The sequence below is a fragment of the Aethalodelphis obliquidens genome, unplaced genomic scaffold (genome assembly GCF_003676395.1).
Source record: "Aethalodelphis obliquidens isolate GAN/ISIS:26980383/991018 unplaced genomic scaffold, ASM367639v1 scaffold36, whole genome shotgun sequence".
NCBI classification, from domain to species: Eukaryota; Metazoa; Chordata; class Mammalia; order Artiodactyla; family Delphinidae; genus Aethalodelphis; species Aethalodelphis obliquidens.
The window spans coordinates 10,819,820-10,843,039 of NW_020837980.1; the positions used below are offsets into that span (position 1 = coordinate 10,819,820).

At 36.5% G+C, this 23,220-nt stretch overlaps 1 protein-coding gene across 1 annotated transcript in view; it reads left to right on the top strand.

Annotated features, from left to right (window-relative positions):
* Positions 1-3,424: 3,424 nt before the first annotated feature.
* ABCC9 (ATP binding cassette subfamily C member 9) overlaps positions 3,425-23,220 on the top strand; it is a 153,974-nt gene continuing 134,178 nt past the window's right edge. The window contains exons 1-6 of the mRNA XM_027129448.1: positions 3,425-3,912; positions 4,264-4,378; positions 6,867-6,927; positions 8,252-8,413; positions 11,207-11,348; positions 16,189-16,310. Of these exons, the coding sequence (XP_026985249.1) occupies positions 8,272-8,413; positions 11,207-11,348; positions 16,189-16,310 (406 nt within the window). The 5' untranslated portion in view covers positions 3,425-3,912; positions 4,264-4,378; positions 6,867-6,927; positions 8,252-8,271. The remainder of the gene's footprint in view (positions 3,913-4,263; positions 4,379-6,866; positions 6,928-8,251; positions 8,414-11,206; positions 11,349-16,188; positions 16,311-23,220) is intronic.

Sequence of the window (23,220 nt, forward strand, 5' to 3'; positions counted from 1 at the left end):
TGTGGAGGCTAAGAAGTCCAACATCAAGGCACCGGCAGATTTGGTTCTTGGTGAGAGCTCACTCTCTGGTTTGCAGCTATCTGCCTTCTTGGTGTGTCCTCACATGGTAGAGAGCAGAGAAAGCAAGCTCTATCTCTTTCTCTTCTTATAAGGACATGAATCCCATCATGGGAGCTCCACCTTCATGATATCATCTAAATCAAATTACCTCCCAAAGGCCCCACCTCCTAATGCCATTGAGGGTTAGAGTTTCAACATGTAAGATGGAGTGGGGGGGGACACAAACATGCAGTGCATAACACAAGTATACCACTATCTGTAGATAAAAGTCATATTTTCTGGAAAGTCAAGGTGATATGGCAAAACAATACTGGGATTATTGAGAAAGTTTAATAAAGTGGCTGGATATAAGATAAATATATAATCAGCTTGAAAACATAAAAAATAGCGTATTCTTAATAGCAGTATAAAATATGAAAACAAATATGTAGAATGTGTGTGACCAATCATTACAAGAAATGTACAGAACTATATAAATTTAATATCAAGATAAAAAGAAGAGTTAAATGGAAAAGACAGAACACTAAAAACATGACATTTCTTTATAAATTAATTCCTAGATTTAACGAAACTCCAATAAAATCTCCAAAAGAGAGTAGCTAAGAAAATTTTGAAAAGAGTAAACAGAGGACTGGCACTACCACAGTTAAAATATACTTTAAAGCTATAATAATTATATCCATCTGATCATAGTAATAGAAAAAACTGAAAAACAGATTAATTGAACAGAACAAGTAGCTCAGAAACAGATCTTATTATAAAATAATTTTTTATATATATATATATATATGTATATATATGACAAAGGTCGCATAACACATCAGGGCAAAGGAAAAAGATTATTCAGTAAATGGTGTTGGTGTAACAAATAAAATATGAATTTAGGTTCTTATCCCATGGCTTTTGCCCCCAAAAATTCCGGAATCAAAGCTTAAAAAACCTTGAAAAAATAAAAATGAAGGTCAATATTTATTAACTAAAGCACTGGAATACAACGCAGTGGTAAAAAGCACCAGATTTGCCAAAGTAAACTTTCCTTTAGGAAGAAGCACCAGGAAAGCAAAGACCCTGCAGGTCGGACTCACGATGGACCTCCGTGTGCACATGATCTAGCACATGGTGTGTGCTCTAATAAATCTGTATAGAATGTATAAAAACAATTATTTTTATTTTCTGTAAAGGTAGAACCACCATCATTTTTCAATGACAAATTGGAAAAATATTAGTCCTATATATGAAACAGGATTAATATCCCTCTCTTATTATAAGTTCATGCAAATGATAGGAACTTCATTAAAACCCATTAGATGAACAAGTATGTGAACAAGCTGATCCTGATAGAAGGAATACAAAAGTTTATGAACATTTGCAAAACGTTGGATGTTAATAACATGTTATGTGTGAAATTACAAGATTTTTAAAAACGTTAAGAAGATTCATTGCTGGTTTGGGTGTAAGTGTAATAAGTCATCTCGTAGAGTTTGGAGAGAGTTTACACAAACTAAAGGTAGTTATGCATTCTGTATCTACAGCTTTAAAAATATTTACTACTTTTGATCCTGTAATTACTTTTCTGAGAATGTATCTTAAAGAAACTATCTGCTACAAAAAAAAAAAACTTTTATTAATAAGTTCATCATAGTATTAACCATGGTAGTGAAAATCTGGCAGCTTTCTGACGAACAATAAGAAAATGGATTTAAAATTATGGTATAGACACAAAACGAAACATGATGCAGCCATTTAAAAGTATTTCTACAACGATTTTAAAATGCCATCAGAAAATAATTGTTTTAAAAGATACTGTGAGGAGACAAATTATTTTGCAGCTGCCAATAATATAAAATATGCATAGAAAACATAATCACAATAGCATACGTTTTAGCTTTTATTGAAGGGGCAGGCACTCTCTCGGAGCTTTAAAGGGATTACCTCATTTATCCTCACATAAAGCCTTGAAGCATGCATTTTTTTATTCGTCCCATTGAATATGTGAAGAAATTGATAGAGGGATTAAACAATTTGTCCCAAGTCTCTGAGCTAACTAGTAGGGTATCGGGATTTGACAGCAGGCTGGCTCCTGGATCCATGCTTTTTAACACTACACTTGTTTTGTTTTTGTTAAAATATAACTAAATGTTTTCAGTAGTTTTATAAGTTTGAGGGCTTATATTGGTCACCCTTATACTTTTCCATACTTCCCAAAGTTTGACTTAAGAAAAAATTTTTTTAAAGCATGACTTTTAATCGTAACAAATGACCTTATTTGTTATATATATATATCTTTGTTAGCTATACATATCTAAGAAATATAAATATTTGTTAGATATATATATCTTATATATCTATCTATATATATATGAAATCTCAAAGTCAACTTGACTTTGTGTGGTCACACTCAAGAGTCTGTATCTGGGGATTATCTGCACCCCTTATTTCCAGTTCTCTCTTCCTAGACGCGCTGGGAGCCTCTGGTCTCCCTTCTGGCTTGCTCACGGGGTCGCCACGGTTCAGGCCACAGTCCCGGCACCCCCATCCTGGAAGCGCGCTTTCTACCTGCGCCTGCGTCGCGACAAACAGCTCCAGGGTGCAGTAGCCACGTTTTCAAAGTACGCGGGCCCAGAGTCTCCGGGACCCTCCCGGTGCCACCCCACGAGGCCCCGCAGACCCCTAGCGGCCGCGACTCCCGGCTTCAGTCGCTGGCCGAGGAGGCCGGGCCTCACCCGGGAAAGCAGCGACCTTCCGAGAGGGAGGCGCCCGCCGGGAAAGCCCGGGGCTGGCAGGGCGAGGGGCGGCTCGACCCAGAGTCGGAGCGGCCGCCGGGGTTTGGGATTGGGGTCTGGGGACCAGCTCCGGCTGCCCGCGGGCCTGGAGTGGTGCTCCTCGGGGGTCGCGCACAGAGCCTCGGAGGCACCAGCCCTCTGCGCTGACCATCCTTTCTCAGATCAGGACAGTTGACGAAAACAATGGTTATTTCACGTTGACTGACCCCTGATAAAAACAAGTGTTAATTACAGAGGGTTGCCCGGGGCAAAATTTACTGCTTGCGTCCGGGTTGGGGAGTTCTTGTGGCGTGTGTGTATTTTAAACACGTTATCTCCTTGAGACTTAATGATCTCTCTGGTCGGGAACAAGCGTGAGGGGAACTGATTGTAAACCCGTGGGAAGCCAAAGCCCCACTTTCGGGGGGCAAGGGTTAAAGGTCGCCCTTCGGGAGCGCGGCGACTGGTCCAGAGGAGTCACCAGGTTTCCCGGGGCACTGGGGCGATTATTCGGCTTGAGCTTGCGTTGCTCAAGCGAGACATTCCCACGCAAGGATACAGCCTGGCAGCCGTTTCCTCCGTGTGGAATGAGCCCTTCCTTTCCCCGGTCCGCTCAGGGGGAAAATGGTGAAACCCCCAAATCCGCTTCTTTATGTGGTTAATACAAGGGCGCATACAGAGCCTGGGGTAAAAAAAAATTACAAGTGCAAGTGACCTTGCGTGTTTTAACGTTGGGAAACTCGACTCTGGGGATAACGGAATCGTAGATTGTTAAATTTAGGCGTCTAATGAATTGGGGAGACGCACATTACTTAAAATCCTTGTCTCGCGCGCCCCAAGTTTGCCGCTCCGCGGCGGAAAGCTGGGCCGAGCGGGGGTGGGGAGGGTCTCCAGTCCCAGGCGCGGCGTTCGCTCGGGGCTTCTTCCCAGTTTCCTGCCTCGGAGTCGCCGCGTCCGCCCCAGCCCAGAGCAGTTTGTGCAGTTGAGAAACTCGATAGGAGGCAGCAGCTGATCTCCCACTACCCTAAAAATAATCCGCTCGGCGCCCGGCGTGCTTCGGCCAGGGGAGGAAACGCTGCCTTCGGAGCAAGTGAGTCCGTGTCTTCTACATAAATAGCGTTTCAGAATTTTACAGAAAACTCTCAGCTGTCGATTTTGCTCTAATCTTTCGGCAACCAGACGGCTCCCGCGCACTCTCGCGGCGCTTCGCCTTCGCCGTCGCTATTTCTAGGATGAAGGGACCGGGCCCCAGCCGGGAAAGAGAGGGCGTGGAGATCAGGTTTCCAGCTTTACTTAGAAAACTCTGGTCGGCTCCTGCTTAAACCAACTGGATGTAGTGAAAGGAGTTATTACATTTTTTTTTTTCCCTCTCAGACATTTCCGTCTTGTTCATGAGGTAACTTTCCATCTGCTTTAATTTGTGTTCCTCTTTGATTTATAGGAGTTCTGCGTCCTGCTTTTAAATTTACACTTAAGACAGTGTAGGAAGCCGGTGTTCCGAAGGTAGTGCAAGTGCGCCAGTAGGGGTTTGAAGCAGCATCAAGCGATTGCCCAAGGTATTTATTTGTTGCTTTATTTGTCCAGTGTGGGATTTAAAAAAAAAAAAAAGAATCACTGGAGTGTCTGTTTAAGAAATCTTATCTGCTGAGTTGTTCCAACATTTCCTTTGGTATGCAGTAGAACTTCGATGGGTGCTTCAGCTCAGGCATTAAATCAGAAGTCGGGACTTTTTTGCTTGTGATTTTCTACTTGGATCTGTCATTCATACATAGATAGACAGACAGATGTCTTTTACTTCGTATTTTATGAACCATGGACTGAATAACTTCAAATAACTTAATTACATTTGTTTTCCTAAGTGATCTGATCCTGAGCATACCCTAGGTGATGATAAAGCCTTGAGTAAGTTCTTTAAAATGTTGTGTTTGTGTCTCACATCATAATTTGGTTAATCTCTGAATAACTGAAGAATGAGTTATTTTGTGTGTGAGAATGCAAGCTTTTTATATTGCATTTAGCATGTTTTCTTCAGGTGTTTCCAGCATGTTAAATTCTCTGGGATTGCTGTCCCATCAGAACTGACACTGTCTGCTGGGTGAACAGAAAAGAGTGCTAGTTTTCACTTATTTACTTTATATTCATCAACTGAATCCAAATGTTATAAATCCTGAGGGTGTGGAACTTCACCCAATATATTTCAAGGCATAAGAATACTGAGGGTAGTATTCTTGCCATGAAATCATAAGTGTGGTCATCAAGGAATATTTTTGTTTTACGTTTTCTACTCTACAGACGGTCCCTAGAATTGAAGTTTCACTTTTGGTGTTTGTCTTTAAAGTTCATTCAGTCAAATTCTCCAACCCTATCAGCTATCATAAACAGTTGAACATCTTTCTGTGGGTTAATGCTTGTGGGGAGAAAAATGTCATATCTTCCTTTCTGGCCTCCTTCCCTCTCCCTCCCCCTGGATGCTGGGGCCTCTCAGTGTTGGCTGAACTAGACAGCTCCAGAAGGGGTGGGGCTGTAGGTGTCATGTGACAGCATTTATCCAGCAAGAGCAGCAATTTATACCCTTCCCAAAGCATTCCCAACTTAACTTGGGTCCTGGGAGGGAAACCCTGAATGACAATTGGAGATTTAAGAATTAGTTGAAAAATCCTGATTGAATAAAACGCCTCAGGTGCACACAAACAATGTCAACAGATCTGCAATAAGTTTACTTTTTCCCTCTTTTTGTCCATGTTGGGTTGTAGTAAGGGCTGGTTATTAGAATGTGCTGCATACAGGCTGGGTGTTGGGGAGGAGAAGGCTAAGGGGTATGGGGAAAAGGATAGAGGAAGAGGCAGAAGAAAAAGCAAAAAAGGAGGCATGCAGAGAGAGACAGTGAACAGGCTGGGAGCCAAGGGGAAATGTGAGGTTAAGATGATGGTAGAAAAACATCATTCTAAAGTTTTTACTTTACCAGTATGAAGTATGCATTTTAGTGCCATTATGTCATTGTATATTTCCCTGTCTTTTGGATCATAACCTTTACATTATACCAAGAATGTTTGGGATACATCTAGTCTGATTTATATAGCCTAGGACCACAGGGACTGTTGCTGTTATGTGCACTGCTGAACTCCTAGTGCCCAGTGCATGGTCAGCGTCAAGAAGTATTTTTACACTTAATTAATTAATGGCCTAAAGTCCCAGACATCAAGTGCATGGCTAAAAATATTCTTTGACTTTTTCAAGTTGTTGTACTTTTCTGATGTTTTCTTTCCACAGTTACATATCCAAAGATTACTTAATTGGTAGGTTTCAGGATTGATTAAATACCAGGCAGGCAGTGCTTATGTTAATGAAGTATATAGATGTTTTGCAAATTCAGATTCTATTTTAGCATCTGGCTCAGTGATCATGATGAAATATCAAGGTTTATAAATGTAGCCAATTGGAATACTATAACTTTTGATAAGATTATAAACCTAGCTAAAGTAAAAATTATTTTCCGGTTTGTTCTAGGAAACAGTTTATACATGTCTTTCAATTAAGAGAACTTAAAGTTTCCTTTTATCACTTCTATTAAGTAAAGGATGTAGTCTTAAAAATTCCATTACAAGCTATTATTTTTCAGTTTCTGTTTTCTTCATTTTTACCAGAAATACATCTAACATACAATTATAAACTCAGAACTTCCTTTTTACTGCTAGTTTAAAAATCTCAAGTCCTTTTAAAAATTCCCTTATCTAGCTTAGAACCTTAACAGTTGGTAAGGATTTGGCAAGTATATAACTTCATCTTGAGTTTTTAAAAAAATATAACATTTTTTTGGAAAAGATGAAAAAAGGTCTTGACTAGAGAACATAAGAAAAAAAAGTGTTACCAGAAATAATATGAGAGGAATTCCATATGACCACTTACAGACTGTTAATACACAGACTTTCTAACTAGTTGTTCTATTCATATGTTTTGTAAAATTTTTGTTTAAAATTTGATTTCTCCAATAGTTTGCCTACTGTTGCCAGTCTTTTCTGTATAACACATTTTGTTTTTTTCTAGGAAAAAATATGATTCGTGACCATTACTAAATCAATTATCAATGAAAGGGAAGAGAGAAAAGGTACTATTTTAGTTATCTAAACCTTTGCCAAGCTTGAATAACCTAACTCAGAATCCAAGGTGACATAATTATGGAAAAGAAACAAAGTCCAGTGAGGTTGAAAGCTTAAACTGCTGCTTATTTTAATATGAATAGATAAGAGATTGCTTTAAAAAAATAGGTTGGAAGCTATGTGATGGAGTGGGATGAACATAGTTTATAGTCAGACACGTGTCTGTGGATTCTGGCTACTCTACTGGTTGGCAAGTTATTGAACCTCTCTGAACACCAATAGCATCCTCTAAAATATGAAGAGCTCCACAAACGTTGCTTCATTGTTCTGAGGGCTTAAATAATGTATGCAAAGTTCCCAGAATTTAGTAGGTGTTAAATAAATAGTAGACATAAAAGAAATTTTCCGAATGCTAAAAGTCTTGCTGGCATTTCACATTTGATGAAATAGACCCTCGCTCTTAGACCATGTTTCGGCACAGCAGTAAGAATTCATTGAAAATGTTGTAAGTCAGAGCTTGTCACTCCTCTGATCTCCACCCTCTCAGTGGCTCCATTTCATTCAGAGTAGAAGCCAGAATCCCAACAATGGCTAAGAAAACCGTGTGTCATCTTGACCTCTGTTTCTTCTCTAAGCTTGTCCACTTCTCCTCTAATGGAATAGAGCTTTCCAATAAAAAGGCATCCTTTGTTTCAAAACTTGAGTAGGATGCATTTCATGTAAGAATAGGCTGTGACCCTTTGACCTGAGTAGTTTCATTAACTTGTCACTTGAATTATATTTAATTAGTCTTAAACACTTGATTTTTCTATTGTTCAGAAAAAGGCTGTGTGCTGGTTGCCTCCCAGTTGGTCTCTTTGTATTACTATTTCCTGCAATGGATGAAATGTTGCAGTAAATTGTGTCCAGCTGAAGTTGTGAAAGCATTTTCAAGGAATAACCATGGGAAAGGATTTGATATTACACCATTTTGACTTTCCAGTCAGTTTCGTTTTTCCCCCTTTTTCTTGATAAACAACCATTTTTGGTTTTTGATTATTTAGACAAACACTCCTTTGAGCTACCACTATTGGTAGATATCAATTATTATGTATTTTCCAAGTTAAAATGGAATATTTTAATCTGGATAAAAAACCTATTGAAAAGTGGATCTTATGGAAGGTATAAGACCTTTATAAGTAAATCTTGAATAACTTTGGCATAGAGTTTTCTATTTCCTCAACTGCAAAGATAAAGGGGGTTAATTTTATGATATAACACCTCTTTAAGTCTATAATTTAATGAAGGAGAATTTCATAATAAGAGGCTTTTCCTCCTTTCTCTCCCTTTTAGAGTAAACTATATAAGAAGAAATGAGCCTTTCATTCTGTGGTAACAATATTTCTTCATATAATATCTATGATGGTGTGTTGCAAAATCCCTGTTTTGTGGATGCCCTCAACCTGGTCCCTCACGTCTTCCTGTTGTTTATCACTTTTCCAATATTGTTTATTGGTAAGTAACCTACTGTGCTACAGTTCATCACCTAGCATTTATAAGAAGAGTCTTGTTAATGGCTGAGATTTGGTATAATGTTGATGTAATTTCTCCAGCACGAGAACTAGCGTGTAAGTCTGTGGGAAAAGAACAAGCAAGTATTTCGTTTTCCAATTACTTATGTTTTTGGCGTTTGATATTCTATAGATAAAGTAGAAGTCACATGCCTTCTTAGAAATGGACTTCAAGTAGCAGCAGTTTTTTAAAAAGAGGAAAAGAGAATTATATGAGATAGATCAAAAGTATTTGGTGAGTGCTTGCTTTGTGCTAGGTGAAGAGAATGAAAAATGGGTAAAACACAGTACTTGCCTGGAATATTCACAGGAATGTTCCAGTGAAACAAGTGTGTCAGAAAGTGAAGAGAAATGCCAACACCACCTTGTAAGCGCATTTACAGATACAGGAACAAATTATCCTGGGCGTTTGCCTACCAGAGCAACTAACTCTCTTTGGGGCTGGTGGGGACAATGCATGGAGTGACATGTTTGGGGACTTGAAAGATACAGAGCGTGCAAGTAAAAAATAGGGTGTGTTTCAGGTAGAAAGAGTACATGTGCAAACTATTTAGGAAGAAGGTAAAAATATAGTTTTCCCTATTATTTTGTAGTTTACATATATATATCCACACAAAATACAGTTATTTAGAGCGATTATGTATAATTTGTATAACTTTTCCAAAACAACCAAAATAGACCTTCTAAAATTATAAAATATTTTTCATGTATAAAAATGACAGAGATTAATGTAATAAACATTTATTGACTTTACCACCCTCACTGTAAGGAATCTAAAAGTATGAATACCATGTCCTTATCCTCTTACTCTTCCTGCACCCTATGTTCCTGTCCTTTCAAAAGAGGTAACCACTATTTTGAATTTGGTGCTTAATATTCCCATGCATGATTTTGCTCATAAAAATAAATGAGAAAACAATCAGACTGTTCTGTTAAGAAAGCAAGCATAGGGGCTTCCCTGATGGCTCAGTGGTTGAGAGTCCGCCTGCTGATGCAGGGGACGCGGGTTTGTGCCCCGGTCCGGGAAGATCCCACATGCCGCGGAGAGGCTGGGCCCGTGAGCCATGGCCGCTGAGCCTGCGCGTCCGGAGCCTGTGCTCTGCAACGGGAGAAGCCGCAACAGTGAGGCCCGCGTACCTACCGCAAAAAAAAAAAAAAAAAAAAAAAAAAAAAAAAAGCAAGCAAGCATAATTTAAGGATCGGCTTTAAAGGAATGTTTAAAAATAATTTGTAAGCTTTTATTTCTTCATTGTACAAGTCTTAACTGAGGGATTACTATGCACCTAGCATTCTAACAGTGACCAAAGGATTTCTGTTATATGACATATATTATGCAGAGGCCAACATAACTCTTGGTACATAGTTATTCATGTCAAACAAATGCATAGACATTAAATATATTGGGACCAGGACTTCTTGTTGTATGTGTGGTGGCATTTGTAGGACATTAAGAATGCCTTTTGGCCAAAAGTAGAACATTGTTTTTTATTGCAATTTTACAGTTAATAATTCCTTTTTGACATCCAGTTAACTTATTGAGAGCAATTATTATTACAGTCCTGTTTGCATCTCTAGCAGGGAACACAGTGGCTGGCAAAAGGGTATTTGAATCAAGTGGAATTGGAATTAACATTGTCAAAGGGAAATGGTGGAGAAAAATGCAGACTACTGATCCATAACACTGGCTACTTGAGTTAGTGAGAAATCATAAATAAATCTCAAAGAAGTATCAGGCATAAGGAAAATGGCAATGTTGCAAAAAAAGACAGAGTTTACCTGCAGGAATTTACAGCATAAATTCTAGTAGAATATGTGAAATGTAACTAATTTTCAAATAATGAACAACTAAGATATGAATTAGTATTCTTTTCAAAGACTGCTTTAGGGATCCCTTTTGTCCAGAAATACAGAAATTTCTTCCTTCAGTACTTTTAGTGCACAACCCCATTCATTCTTGAAGTATGTGGGGTTTCTCTATAGTCAAAAAATTGAGAAAATGACGGTGACAAAAGAGACAAGAGTGGGGTCCTTTCTTAGCACCTCATATATGAGTTGACATTACTCTGTGTTTTTGAGGGGAAACCATCAAAATTTTTACTAAAACGTAATCTGGTAACTAGTTCTTTTCTTCAGTGAGCAACTAAGGGTGAACCTATAATGTTCCTGAGCCTCCTTACAAGCTTGTCAATCAACAACACTTTAGCTTTCTTTGAGAAAATACCACTAGCACTGCTGAATAGTGCTGGCCGGGTCATAGGTTATCATTTTTCTTGCATGATATGCATATGATTAAGAGTTGACTCAACCAGTGGGTCCTATATTTCATCACCAAGTATGGGGTTTTTTTTTCGGTCAGTCCTCCCACAGATCCCATCTTTTGAAAGATTTGAGACTCCAAATAGCTTTTATTAATATCATCATTAATTTATTTTTCTTTGGAGTGAATCAGAGACCTGTCAGTAAGAGCTTAATGAGCATGAGATAACCAGGTTGTCATCCAGAGTTTGTTATTCCTAAGCAAGGCAACAAATGTTAACGTGTTAACCTAGACAGTGTTGGAAACATTAATTGAAGTTGTTCTTTTTTTTTTTTTAACATAATGAAAATAGCCCAGGATTTCTATTGCTATCCTAGAAAGGAATAAGGTTTCAGGACCCCACTGCCACCCAGCATACCACAATGTAAATTATTTCCATGATTCTAATTGATCCTTTGTTTATCTCTTTACCTTTTTCAGGGTGGGGGAGTCAAAGCTCAAAAGTACAAATTCATCACAATACGTGGCTTCATTTTCCTGGACACAACCTGAGATGGATTCTTACGTTTGCCCTCCTATTTGTGCATGTGTGTGAAATAGCAGAAGGCATCGTTTCAGATTCGTAAGTGACTGCACTTAGTTAATGGGATTATACAATCCTAGTGGGTACGTTGCTATGGACAGCAGTTAAGAGTGTAACGTACCAAGTCAGCCTTAACTGTTTGGTTATAACTTATTAGGTGCCACAGCTGCCACCCGTTTTATACGATCAACATGTATGTTGTCTGTATTTTTGTGGTGCTGCATCCTTTCTCTGATAATACAAGTTCGGATCTCTGGGGCTTGTGCTCATTGCTGTGCTTTCTGTTTCTTCACTCCTTTGTCTACAAAGCCCTGGCAGAAAATTCTCTCTTTTTAAACATTTTGGCGTTTACCTTATCTTTCAAAATAGATATAAATAGCAAGAAAGATTGTCTATTTTAACATGTAGCTCCAATGGTTATATATTTATGTATAAATATATATACCCAGTTCTCAGATATTTCAATTTACTTTGTAAAATAGGAAAGATAGATGAGGCAGGCATTAAAGGAGTCTGAGAACCAGTGAGGATACAGCTACAAATTGAGGCAAAGCACATAACTATTTCAAAATCAGGATTTGTCATGAATCCCCTATTTTTGAAGGAATTTTGTCATTCTTATAAAAGAAGAAGTTTGTATTGGGCAGTTAGAATGTAATGAATTCTATTGAACTTGAACATAATGTGGGAGAAATATTTTTATCACATAGTAACAGAAAATAAACTCAAGTAATAGGAAAATTTCGATTACAAAATTACACTAAATGGTATATCTTTCATTGGAGAATTGATATGAAAAGATCTTTAAAGTCTAAAACAGAAAGTTTTGAAAATCGTTTTCCTCTTATCGAATAAGAACCTCTCCTGAGGTTTACGTTTTTCTGTCGCAGTTAACAAGGAATGAAACTTCAAGAATTTTGTCATGGAGCCATCTATTTTGTAATGTTTTATGACAGTTCTTTGCATATATGTGCACATGTTAGTTTCTGATTGAAAGGAAAATCAGAGACCCTAAGATATGTCGCCTCTCCAAGCATTTAGAAGCTTATTGGCTGTTATTGAGAATTGCTTACAACTCTTTGGCATTTTTGTATTATATTTTATCAGCATATCCAATTCTAGTCTTCATTTTTTTATTCCCTTAACATATAGGCTAACTCTCCATGTTTTTATGTGCTTGTATATAGTGGAAGTCCCATGTGTCCTAAAAGCTTGACATTGCGTGGACAAGGATGAGTCCTCCTTTCCAGCCTCATGGTTGATGTGTAGATTCAGTCAGAGACTTAGGACAGAGGCTGAGCTAACAATGAGGACATGTGCTAACGACGGAAACTTTTTTTATAGCCGTAGTGATATAAGAGACCCATGCTAAAAACAAGCAGAAATACACCTTTGATCTTGTGCTACCCTCTCCCATTCTTTTGCTGCAGACTCTTCTCCTTCCCCTTTTCATCCAGGACTCTCCAAAAGACATCTTCCAGTTACTTCTAAACCCAAAGATTTTGTTTGCTTTCTCTCATGCCTTGTCCTATTCCGGAAACTGCTTCTACAAGTATCCCAGAGAACATTAATGATGCCTTCATGGACATCTTTTCCTCTTTAACATACTTATTATATTTGACACCTCTGATCATGCCTTGTTTCCTTCTTTCTTTTTTTTTTTTAACAAAATTTTAAGAACTGTTTTTTACCTAAAATATCACAAATGTCCATTATAATTAGTGAAACAATGCACAGGCTTTCCTGATTGAATATTTGATTTTCCTTTTTAGTAATACAAATATTAAAGCTCTTAATTTTTCTTTTGAAACATCTTGTTTTGCACTGGTTTTCCTAAGAAGTATTCTCTTTTTTATTTCTATCTAAATAATTTGTGATTCTGGTGGAGATACTCTCCTAGGTCTAGGAATCATTTTCAGTTTGCTCTTTAATCTGATTTGATTGGTTTATTATTAGAGCATGTAATTTATTAAATGAATACCTTCTGGGACATTAACATCTTCATTATAGTCAAATATTCCATCATTTTATAAGTAATTAATGAGTATTAAGAAATAATATATATTCTTTATAGGAGACAAAATTTTATTGAGTTTACTCATTGTATTGCTACAGTCCTGTGTGTTCATTATTTTTATATTATTTAATCCATCAAATTCGAAAAGTGTAAATTAAAATCTTCACTATTATTGTGTTTTCATTTAGGTTTTCATTTCTATCATTTTCTCTTTTTTTGAAATTGTTCTTTTGTTTTCTGTGCTATATAGTTTTTGGTTTTCTCTCTAACTTTCTGACTAAAGATTTTCTGCTATAATGGGATATTTATGCTTCTACCAAAACACTTAAGTCTGCAAATTTTTCTCTAAAAATAATAGAGGTTAAAGGAAAGAATAGGGTTTTGGGACACTCAAAAACTATACTACATTGTAAGTAGAACAGTTACAATGTGATAGAAATCTTAATAAAAATACTAGTATGGTTAAGAAACATATTAAATTCCTAATAAAGAAATAAAGTAAATATAACCCTTCCTGTAGCTTCTGCTATCTTTATTAATCCTTTATTGTTGCCTCCCTTACTGTTTGTTATTCTTTTTCTAACTTCTTGAATTGACTACTTAATTTATTTATTATAATAATTTCTTATTGAATATGTTTAAGATTATAATTTTCTTCTGGGTATGGTTTTGACCACATTTCATAGGCCTTGATGGGTAGTGTGCTCATTTTTAAATTTTCTAAATATTAAGTGACCTTCTGATTCTTTCTTTGCTTCAATAATTAAAGAGTATTAGAAGCATTTCTTAATTTCTGTAACGATGAACTATTTATTTCCTACTTTTTCTCTTTGATTATTTGAACTGTTTCTGGGAGGAGGTGGGTGGTTTTTAAGCCAGCTCTTACACTATCATAGTACTATCACATTTTCATTACCCTCTTTGTATTAATAACTCCAAATGTCCCTGATTATGTTCCAGATCTCCACATACACTTGCCTTTTAGGCATCTTCTTTTGCGTGTTTATTAGACACCTTCACAATCCACACATTCCTCTCTCCAATGGGCTCTTCCTCTTAAAATCTTATCACCATCTGCCCAAGCCCCCTGAGAATTGTTCTCTACATCTCCATCACCGTCACACTCATACCCTAACGCTAAGTCCTGTTCATTTTGACAGTCTTTTCCAAGTGAACATATGACTTTAAACATACAATTAAAGCTATTCATAATTTGCTATCCTACCAACATTAAATTACAGTTACTTAGGAACATAAGTGAAATGGTTTAAAGTAAGCCTGTAACATACCTGCAAAACACCTTCCTAACTCATACATGCAAATTACTTCTCCATGTAAAGGTCTCATCCCTCTAACCTCTAAGTTACCCTGCTCCAAAAGTGACTCTTCTAAGGCTTACTGTGGTCCAAAGAGAAGGGAGAAAAAGACTGTCAAAAGACTGTATTATCTCCTTCATGTTACTGCTGGCAAAGCTCAACTCAGGCTTTCATCATCTCTCACCTGGCCTCTCACCATAGTTTACTAACTACTTTCCTTCTGTGTCTCTCTCTTCACCTCAGACACACACAGTACCTACCAACTCCATCATCCGCACTACTACCAGATTGATCTGTCTCTAAAACCCTAATCTTATTCTACCACTTTCCTGTTAAAGTATTTCTGTTTTCTGCAAGATTAGATTTTAGCTCCTTACCATGGCATACAATGTCTTTCATAATACAACTGATCTCAAACTTACTATTTAAAGAACATTAAACTACTTGGAATTTTACACATTCTGTTCCCTGTTTGTTAAGTGCTCTTCCACCGCTTTCCTGACTAGTGGCTTCCTTTTTATATTTCAATTCTCATTGTCAACTATACCTTTTCTGAAATGACCTTCCCAAATCTTCCTCTTTCCTTCACTCTTGAACTATTTACTTCCTTCTCTATACCATTTGTGTACCAGTATATTTCAATAATTTGAAAAAATGTAAATGTTTAACTGTATGGTATTATTAATACAAATGGACTTGAGGGCTGTCTACCATGCACATCTGTCCTGGCATATTTCCAATCCACCTGAAGCTCTTTATTGCCCTCAGAATGAAGTCTTGTGTCCTTGCAGCCACACTGAATTGCTTGTAGTAGTACCCTTGGACGTATCTAGACCCTCTTCCTGGAACAGTCTTCCTCTACTTCCTCTAAGGAGCAATTCCTCTTCTTAAGGTCTCAGTTTAGAAGTCACTCCTTTCTCAAGGCTTTCTCTGTCTCAGGCACTAGCCTTGCATGCATTCCCAGTCCCTTCACCTGTGTTATAATTCCCTATTTCCTATTGTTCTTCTCAATAGACTGTAGACTCTGTGACCACAGACACTATATCTTGTCTTGTTCACTGTTGCATCCCACAATCTAATAGTGTCTGGACCAGCAAACACATATGTGTTGAATGAATTAATGAAAATGGAGAAGCCACTGAAGGCCATAAAGTTTGGGAAAACTATCAAAAGAATAAATGTACTTTAACATACAGTAGAGTTCATATTCAGCTGATTGTTTTTACTTGCTTCAGGTGTTAAATTATTTCAGCAGTTCTGCCCTTCAGTATAGGAATTGTTATACATTTGCTTTTGTTGTAAGCATTGTAACATCTTGTTTAGCTGTATTTACCCAACCCTCCATGTGAGGGTAAGTCTTTTCAGCAGAATTATGTCTCCCAATGTAATCTTCCTTGTATATTCTCGTAGCATTCTGTATATAAAATACCTCATTCTGTATTTTAAATATTGCTGAGAGAACGTTTTAATGAAAAAGTTGGAAACAAAATGTGACGCTGTCTGGAACCATCAGCTGTAGACACTGATACTGTCCCGCTCTCTGTAGACGGCGCGAGTCGCGACATCTCCACCTCTTCATGCCGGCCGTGATGGGATTTGTTGCCACTACAACATCAATAGTATATTATCATAATATTGAAACATCAAATTTTCCTAAATTACTTTTAGGTAAGTATGATCCAAGTGTTGTAATTGTTGTTTTTTCCCCCAAGAGCTATTTGTTTTTCTTTTTCCTCATAGTAAATGCTCTCAGCGAGGGTAGGGATTGGAAGGCATGAGAATTCTTCTTTAGTCTCCCATTAAACGTGGAGATGAAGTAAGTTGAGTTATTATAGGCTGTGAAAACTCTATCCCCTCAGGACATCTGATGAGCAAGTCACACCAGCTAGTTCTGCGTGTTTCTGCCTCTGGTTTGGAGGCCTGAGGCATTTTCCGAAGATCCAAGTCTTTCATGGATGCTGTGGGCATGTCATACTCTTCCTAGAGTTGCTCTTGAGGCATCGGGGGCCTCTCTGCAGCGGAGTGTGGTTCACTGCATGCTGAAAACTATACTCTCCTGAGAAGCAGCTGCCCCCAAAGCACAGCCCCTCACATCTACATCCTGCCTAACATTACTTTTTATAAGCCTCTCTTGCCTTCTTGTCCTGTGGAAATCAGAGGCTGTCTAAAGTTTTCCTAATTTTATTTTTTGCTTTATGCTGAAATAAAGAACTCATTCCAAATAGTTACATGTAATACTGTGATCCATCCTTGCATGCCTTGGTGTACACTTTTGTATAGAAAGCTGAGGTGAAGTTACAGAACGTGGATTATGCATGGGCTGCAGGGGACTGTGTGTCCTCTAAAATGGTAGGCAGAGTTGTATGTTTTTGTGTGAGTAAATGTTTACAGTTTTCTAAGGTTCATGGATTTCGTTTGATTGTTATTTGATGAAAATGACATTGACTACTGAATATAGCAGTTAGGAAAAGGAATGATTAAACCACACAAATATTATTTTATTTGTTTATCCAGAGGATATTAAAATTTGAAATGAATAAGTGATACGTGCTGATTATTTAATTCTGTGTTGCGTCACATTATATGATTCAGCAAAGGTAATCAAATAAAAACAAGTTGTCAGGGTTCAATATTAATTTAAAAGGCTTGTCCAAGCCAGAATTATCTTAATAGAAAGCCGTTTGGTATAAAATTGTAGGCAGATATTATTACGGAAATCTTATGTAGATGCCAAAAAAAGGCAACAGCAAAAATACAAATAACATTGGGAATTCAATACTCTTGACATTAAGTTTCTGAAAAACTGATGTGGATATAAAAGTTATAAGATGTAATTAGAAAGGAAATGTGCAATTTAATAATATTTTGAAGGAAATGCAGTCAGAATCCGGCTCTAAATTTTTATGTAGATACAAGACAAAGGGCACAATTTGATCATATTTCTGGAAGGACTTATAGGGTTAAAAGCTAGTCTAACTTTCTTCTTATTTTAGGAGAGAAATATTTGGACCTAGAAGAATCACACATGTTAAGAACCCAGAACTAGTAATTTTGTCCCAACATTATATTACGAACATCACCAAACATACAGAAAGTTGAAAGCATTAGATGAATACTTATTTTTCTACCACCTAGATTCTTCAGTATGCATTTTCTTCTATTTATTTTATCAAATATCTACATCTTTCCACTCCCCTATTCATCCATCAATTCATCTTAATTTTTTGATGCATTTTAAAGTAAGTCACAGGCGTTGCTATTCATCACTCCCTGATTATTTCAGCATGCATATTATTAGCTAAAGTTAAATATTTGTTTGCACTTCTTTTTGTGAGATAAAATTTACATACCAAAGTACAGAAATCTTAATTTGTTAAATGCATACACCTGTATAACCCTATCATGATCTAGAACACTGTCATCATCCATGAAAATTTTCTTGTGCCCCTTACTAATCAATCCTCATTTTCATCTCTGTAGAGGCACATCTAACCGATTTTTTTCTCACCGTGGATTAGAGTTGCCTGTTCTAGAACTTCACATAAATTGAATCATACAGTGTAAACTCTTCTGTGTAAGACTTCTTTCTCTCAGCATGATTTTTGGAGGGTCACCCATAATGTAATATCAATCAGTATTTTGTTCTTGTGATTGTTGGGTTGTATTCTACTGTATAAATATACCACAGTTTTTCCATTCTCTTGTCAGTAGACCCCTGGACTGTCTTCAGATTTTGGCTATCATGAAGAAAAGCTGCTATAAACATGCATGTACAAGTTTTTTGTGAATGTATGTTTTTATTTCTTTTGGGTAAATACCTAGGAATGAAATTGCTGGGTCATAGGGGAGGTACATAAATGTTTATATTTGTAAGAAACCACAAGATTTTTTCTCAAAGTGGTTTATTTTACATGCTTACTAACAGTGTGTGGGAATTCCAGTTGTTTCACATCCGTTTGAAGATCTTGATTTTCTCATTTAGCCATGCTGGTGGGTGTGTACTAATAACACATTGTGGTTTTAATTTGCATTTCCCTGATGACTAATGATGTTGAACACTTTTGATGAGTTTATTGGCCATTTGTTATTTTTGTGAAGTGCATATTCATATCTCCTGCCCACTTTTTATTGGACTGCATTTTTATTATTGAGTTGTAGGAGTAGTTTGTATATACTAGACACTAGCATGTCATCAGACACATGTTTTGAGAATATTTCCCTCCCAGTCTGTGGCTTGCAAACTCATTTACTTAACAGGGTCTTTTGATGAACAGATTTTAATTTTAATGTAGTATCATTTATTATTTTTTCGTGTATAGTTATTGCTCTCTGTGTCTTAAGTCTTTGCCTTCCTTCAAAATATGTTTCCCTCATATTCTCCTGGGTTTTTTAAGAAGCTTTATACTTTCAGTTTTTATTTTTAGGACTGTGATCCAGTTAAAATTGGTTGTGTGTATGGTATATGAGGTTGGTGTCAAGGTTCTTTTCTTTCCAAATATATAGCTGTGTTTGAGCACCATTTGTGGAATAGACTTTCCGTTTCTCATTGGATTTCTTGGGGAACTTTGAAAAAATTAAAGCAAATGACTTTAAGTATGATCTATTTCTTGGCTCTATATTTTCCATTCCTTTGATACAGTCATGGATTTTTATGCCATCACTATTCTGTCTTGATTACTGTAGCTTTGGAGGTCTTGAAGTCATGTATTACGATCATACAGCTTGTTTTCTTTGTTTTTCTCCCAAGGCTGTTTTGGATACTTTAGTTCTTTTTTATTACCATATACGGGTTAGAATCAGGTCGTCAGTTCCTACTTTAAAAAAAAATTCCTTGGGGAGCTTATGATAGGGATCGCCCTGAATGTACAGAACAATTTGGGGGAGAACTGACATCTTAAAAATGTTGAGTCTCACAATTCATTCTTTACTTTTTTAGGTCTCCTTTCATTTCCTGTAGCAATATTTTATAGAGATGTAGGGATCTTTCATGTCTCGTTAAAATTATTATTAGCTTTTTTGTTTTACCACTGCTGTTATAAATGGAAGTGTATTTAAAATTTTATTTTCCAATTGTTTCTGCCAGTGTGTAAAGTACAACAGGTTTTTTATATTGACCTTGTATCTTGCTACCTTGGAAATTCACTCATCACTTTTCATTATTGCTCTGTAAGTTTTTTGGGATTTTCTATATAAACAAACATACCATCTGAAAGTAGAGACAGTTATACTTGTTTCTTTTCAAACTTTATGCTTTTTTTTTCTTTTTCTTGCTATATTGCACTACGTAGAACCTCCAGTAAGATGCAGAATAGACATGGTGAGAGTGAAATCCTTATCTAGCTCCTGATGTTAGGGGAATATAATCTTTCATACTTAATTATAAAATTGATTATAGGCTTTTTTTTTTTTTTTTTTTTTTTTTTGCGGTACGCAGGCCTCTCACTGTTGTGGCCTCTCCCACTGCGGAGCACAGGCTCCGGAAGCGCAGGCTCAGAGGCCATGGCTCACAGGCCTAGCCGCTCCGCGGCATGTGGGATCTTCCCGGACCGGGGCACGAACCCGTGTCGCCTGCATTGGCAGGTGGACTCTCAACCATTGCGCCACCAGGGAAGCCCTAAGCTTTTTATATAAGACCTTATCAAGTAAGTTTTTTTCTATGCAAAGCTTTGCTTTCTCAAGGGTTTCTTTTTTTAGTCATGATAAATGTTGAATTTTATTGAAAGACTTTTTCTTCCTGCATCACTTGTAGCAATTATATTTCTGTTGTTTCTGCTGATGTACATTGATTGGTTTTTCAAATGATAAAGTAATTGAGCATACTGGGCTAAGCCATACATTGTCATGATTTGTTATCCACGCTACATATTGCTAGAGTTTGTTAGGGTTTTTTACATTTATTGTAAGGGATATTGGTCTGGGTTTTTTTTTTTTTTTTTCTCACAATAGCTTTGTCAGGCTTTTATATGCTGGGATACACAGATGAATTGGAAAATGTTCTCTATTTCTCTGTTTTCTGAAGGACATTGTGTGAGATTAATTTCATTTCTTCCTTAAATGTTCAGTAGAATTCACCAGTGAAGTCATCTGGACCTGGAGTTTTAACTAAGGAGGGATTTTAAATTATAAATTTATTTCTTTATTATCGACTCTTCAGAGTATCTGTTTCTTCTTATGGCAGTTTTGGCAGTTATAGTTTTTGAGAAATTTTCCTTTGTTTTCTGAAATTACACAAGCTTATTTTTATTTTACTTTTTTTTTTAGATTCAAGGGAAGTTATCTTTATTTTCTTAACTTTTTATTTTATATTGGAGTATAGTTGATTAACAATGTTGTGATAGTTGATAGTTCAGGGGTACAGCAAAGTGATTCAGTTATACATATACATGTATCTATTCTTTTTCAAGTTCTTTTCCCATTTAGGTTGTTAGATAATATTTAGCAGAGTTCCCTGTGCTTTACAGTAGGTCCTTGTTGATTATCCATCTTAAATATAGCAGTGTGTACATGTCAGTCCCAAACTCCCTAACTATCCCTCCCCCTCATCCTTCCTCCCTGGTGACCATAAGTTCATTCTCTAAGTCTATGAGTCTGTTTCTGTTTTGTAAATAAGTTCATTTGTATCTTTTCCTTTTAGATTCCACATATAGAGAAAATTTCTATTTCATCCAAGTTTTTGGATTTATTGTCATAAAAGTTGTTCAGGATATTCCCTGATCATACTTTTTAAGTACATAGGATATGTAGGGGTAACTCTTCTTTTATTCCTAATATTGGTAAATCTGTGTTGTTTTCCTGATCAGCCTAGCTGGGGACTTATGAATTTTCTTGATCTTTTCAAAAAAATCAACCTTGTTGGATTTGTTCATTTTCTCAGTTATTCATTTTCTATTTTATTGCCTTTTTACAGTTATCTCTCATCTTTTTATTTTGTTCATTGTTATTTCCTTAGCTTTTAAGGTGGAAGCTTAGGTCTTTGATTTTGGACCTAATTTTTTCTAAAATAAATATCTAAAGCCATAAATTTTCCTCTAAGTATTATTTTAGTTGCAATTCTTAATTTTTTAATCTGTAGTATTTTCCTTATAACTTAGTTGAAATGTTTTCTAATTTCCCTAGTGATTTCTTTTTTAACATGTGGTTAATTAGAAATGTATTTTTTTTACATCTTTATTGGAGTATAATTGCTTTACAATGGTGTGTTCGTTTCTGCTTTATAACAAAGTGAATTGGCTATACATATATCCCCATATCTCCTCCCTCTTGCATATTGTTTAATTTCCAAATATTTGGAGATGTCTAGATATCTTAGTGTGTGGAAAAATCCAGAGGTTACCTCCATTATCTCTGCCTGGTGTTCACATTCTGTATACTTTGAGTGTGAGTGGACCTGTGACTTGAGTGTGAGTGGACCTTGAGTGACTTGAGTATGAGTGGACCTGTGACTTGCTTCCAGCCAATAAGGTTTGGCAAAGATGAAGATACCAAATCTGTTGAGACTGTAGCCCTAGTCCACACCTGGATTGCAGCCTTGATTCACAGAAACTGTGAGATAATAAATGTGTGTTGTTTTAAATTTCTAAACCTATCATAATTTGCTAAACAGCAATAGAAAAGTCAATATGCTTATTCTTGATTTTTAATTTAACTTCATCGTGATCAGAGAACGTTCTTTATATGATTTCCATGATTTTCAATTTATTGCTTCTTGTTTTCTGAGTGAGTATATAGTGTGTACGAGTACCATGTGAATTTAACAATAATGTAGATTTTGCAGAGGTGGTGTATTTTTATAATATTAAATATTAGTCTTATACATATAAAGTAGTTCAAGGTGGTTGATAATGTTCAGACTTTCTAAATCTTCATTAGGCATATGTGTATTTTTTATTGTCTTTATGAAAAATGACACAGTTATCATAATTAAAAGTTTAAAATTTTCTGATAGTACTCTGTCTTGAAGTCCATTTTATCTGATACTAATATAACCACTCCGGGTTTCTCATGCTTCTTGTTTTCCCTGTATAGCTTTTTCCACCCACTTATTTTCAATCTACTGTTTCTTTATATTAAGGTGAATCTCTTTAAATAGCACGTAATTTGGTCCACTTATTTGTTCCAAATCCATTCTGACAATCCCTGTATTTTAAGCTAAAAAAAAAGATATAAGTTTCTATGCCAATGTTCAGTTATTTCTCTCTAAGGAAGTTGTGATCACCCTTAAACTTTCTGGTTTTGATAAGTGCTGTCCAAGCGGGATTGTCTTATGTGTATTTTAGATTTCTTCTTGCTCATCTCATATTCATTTGTACTGAGCTTTATTCAAAGTTCAAAGTATACTGGATCCTTGATGACAGATTTCTAGGAAAGTCTGTGCTTTCATCTCATATTTCTGCAAAATGCTGGCTGTGGTTATGAGATGATATAGATCCCTACTTTTCTGACCTACTTGTGGTCTAGTTTGCTCTATAGGATCAGTGTTCTTCTCTGTGTACTGTGAATGCCTGTGGTGTTTTAAACCATTTGGGTGAGAAGAGTCACTTAACTTACCTGAATTCTGATCGGTAAAGCAGAAACCCTA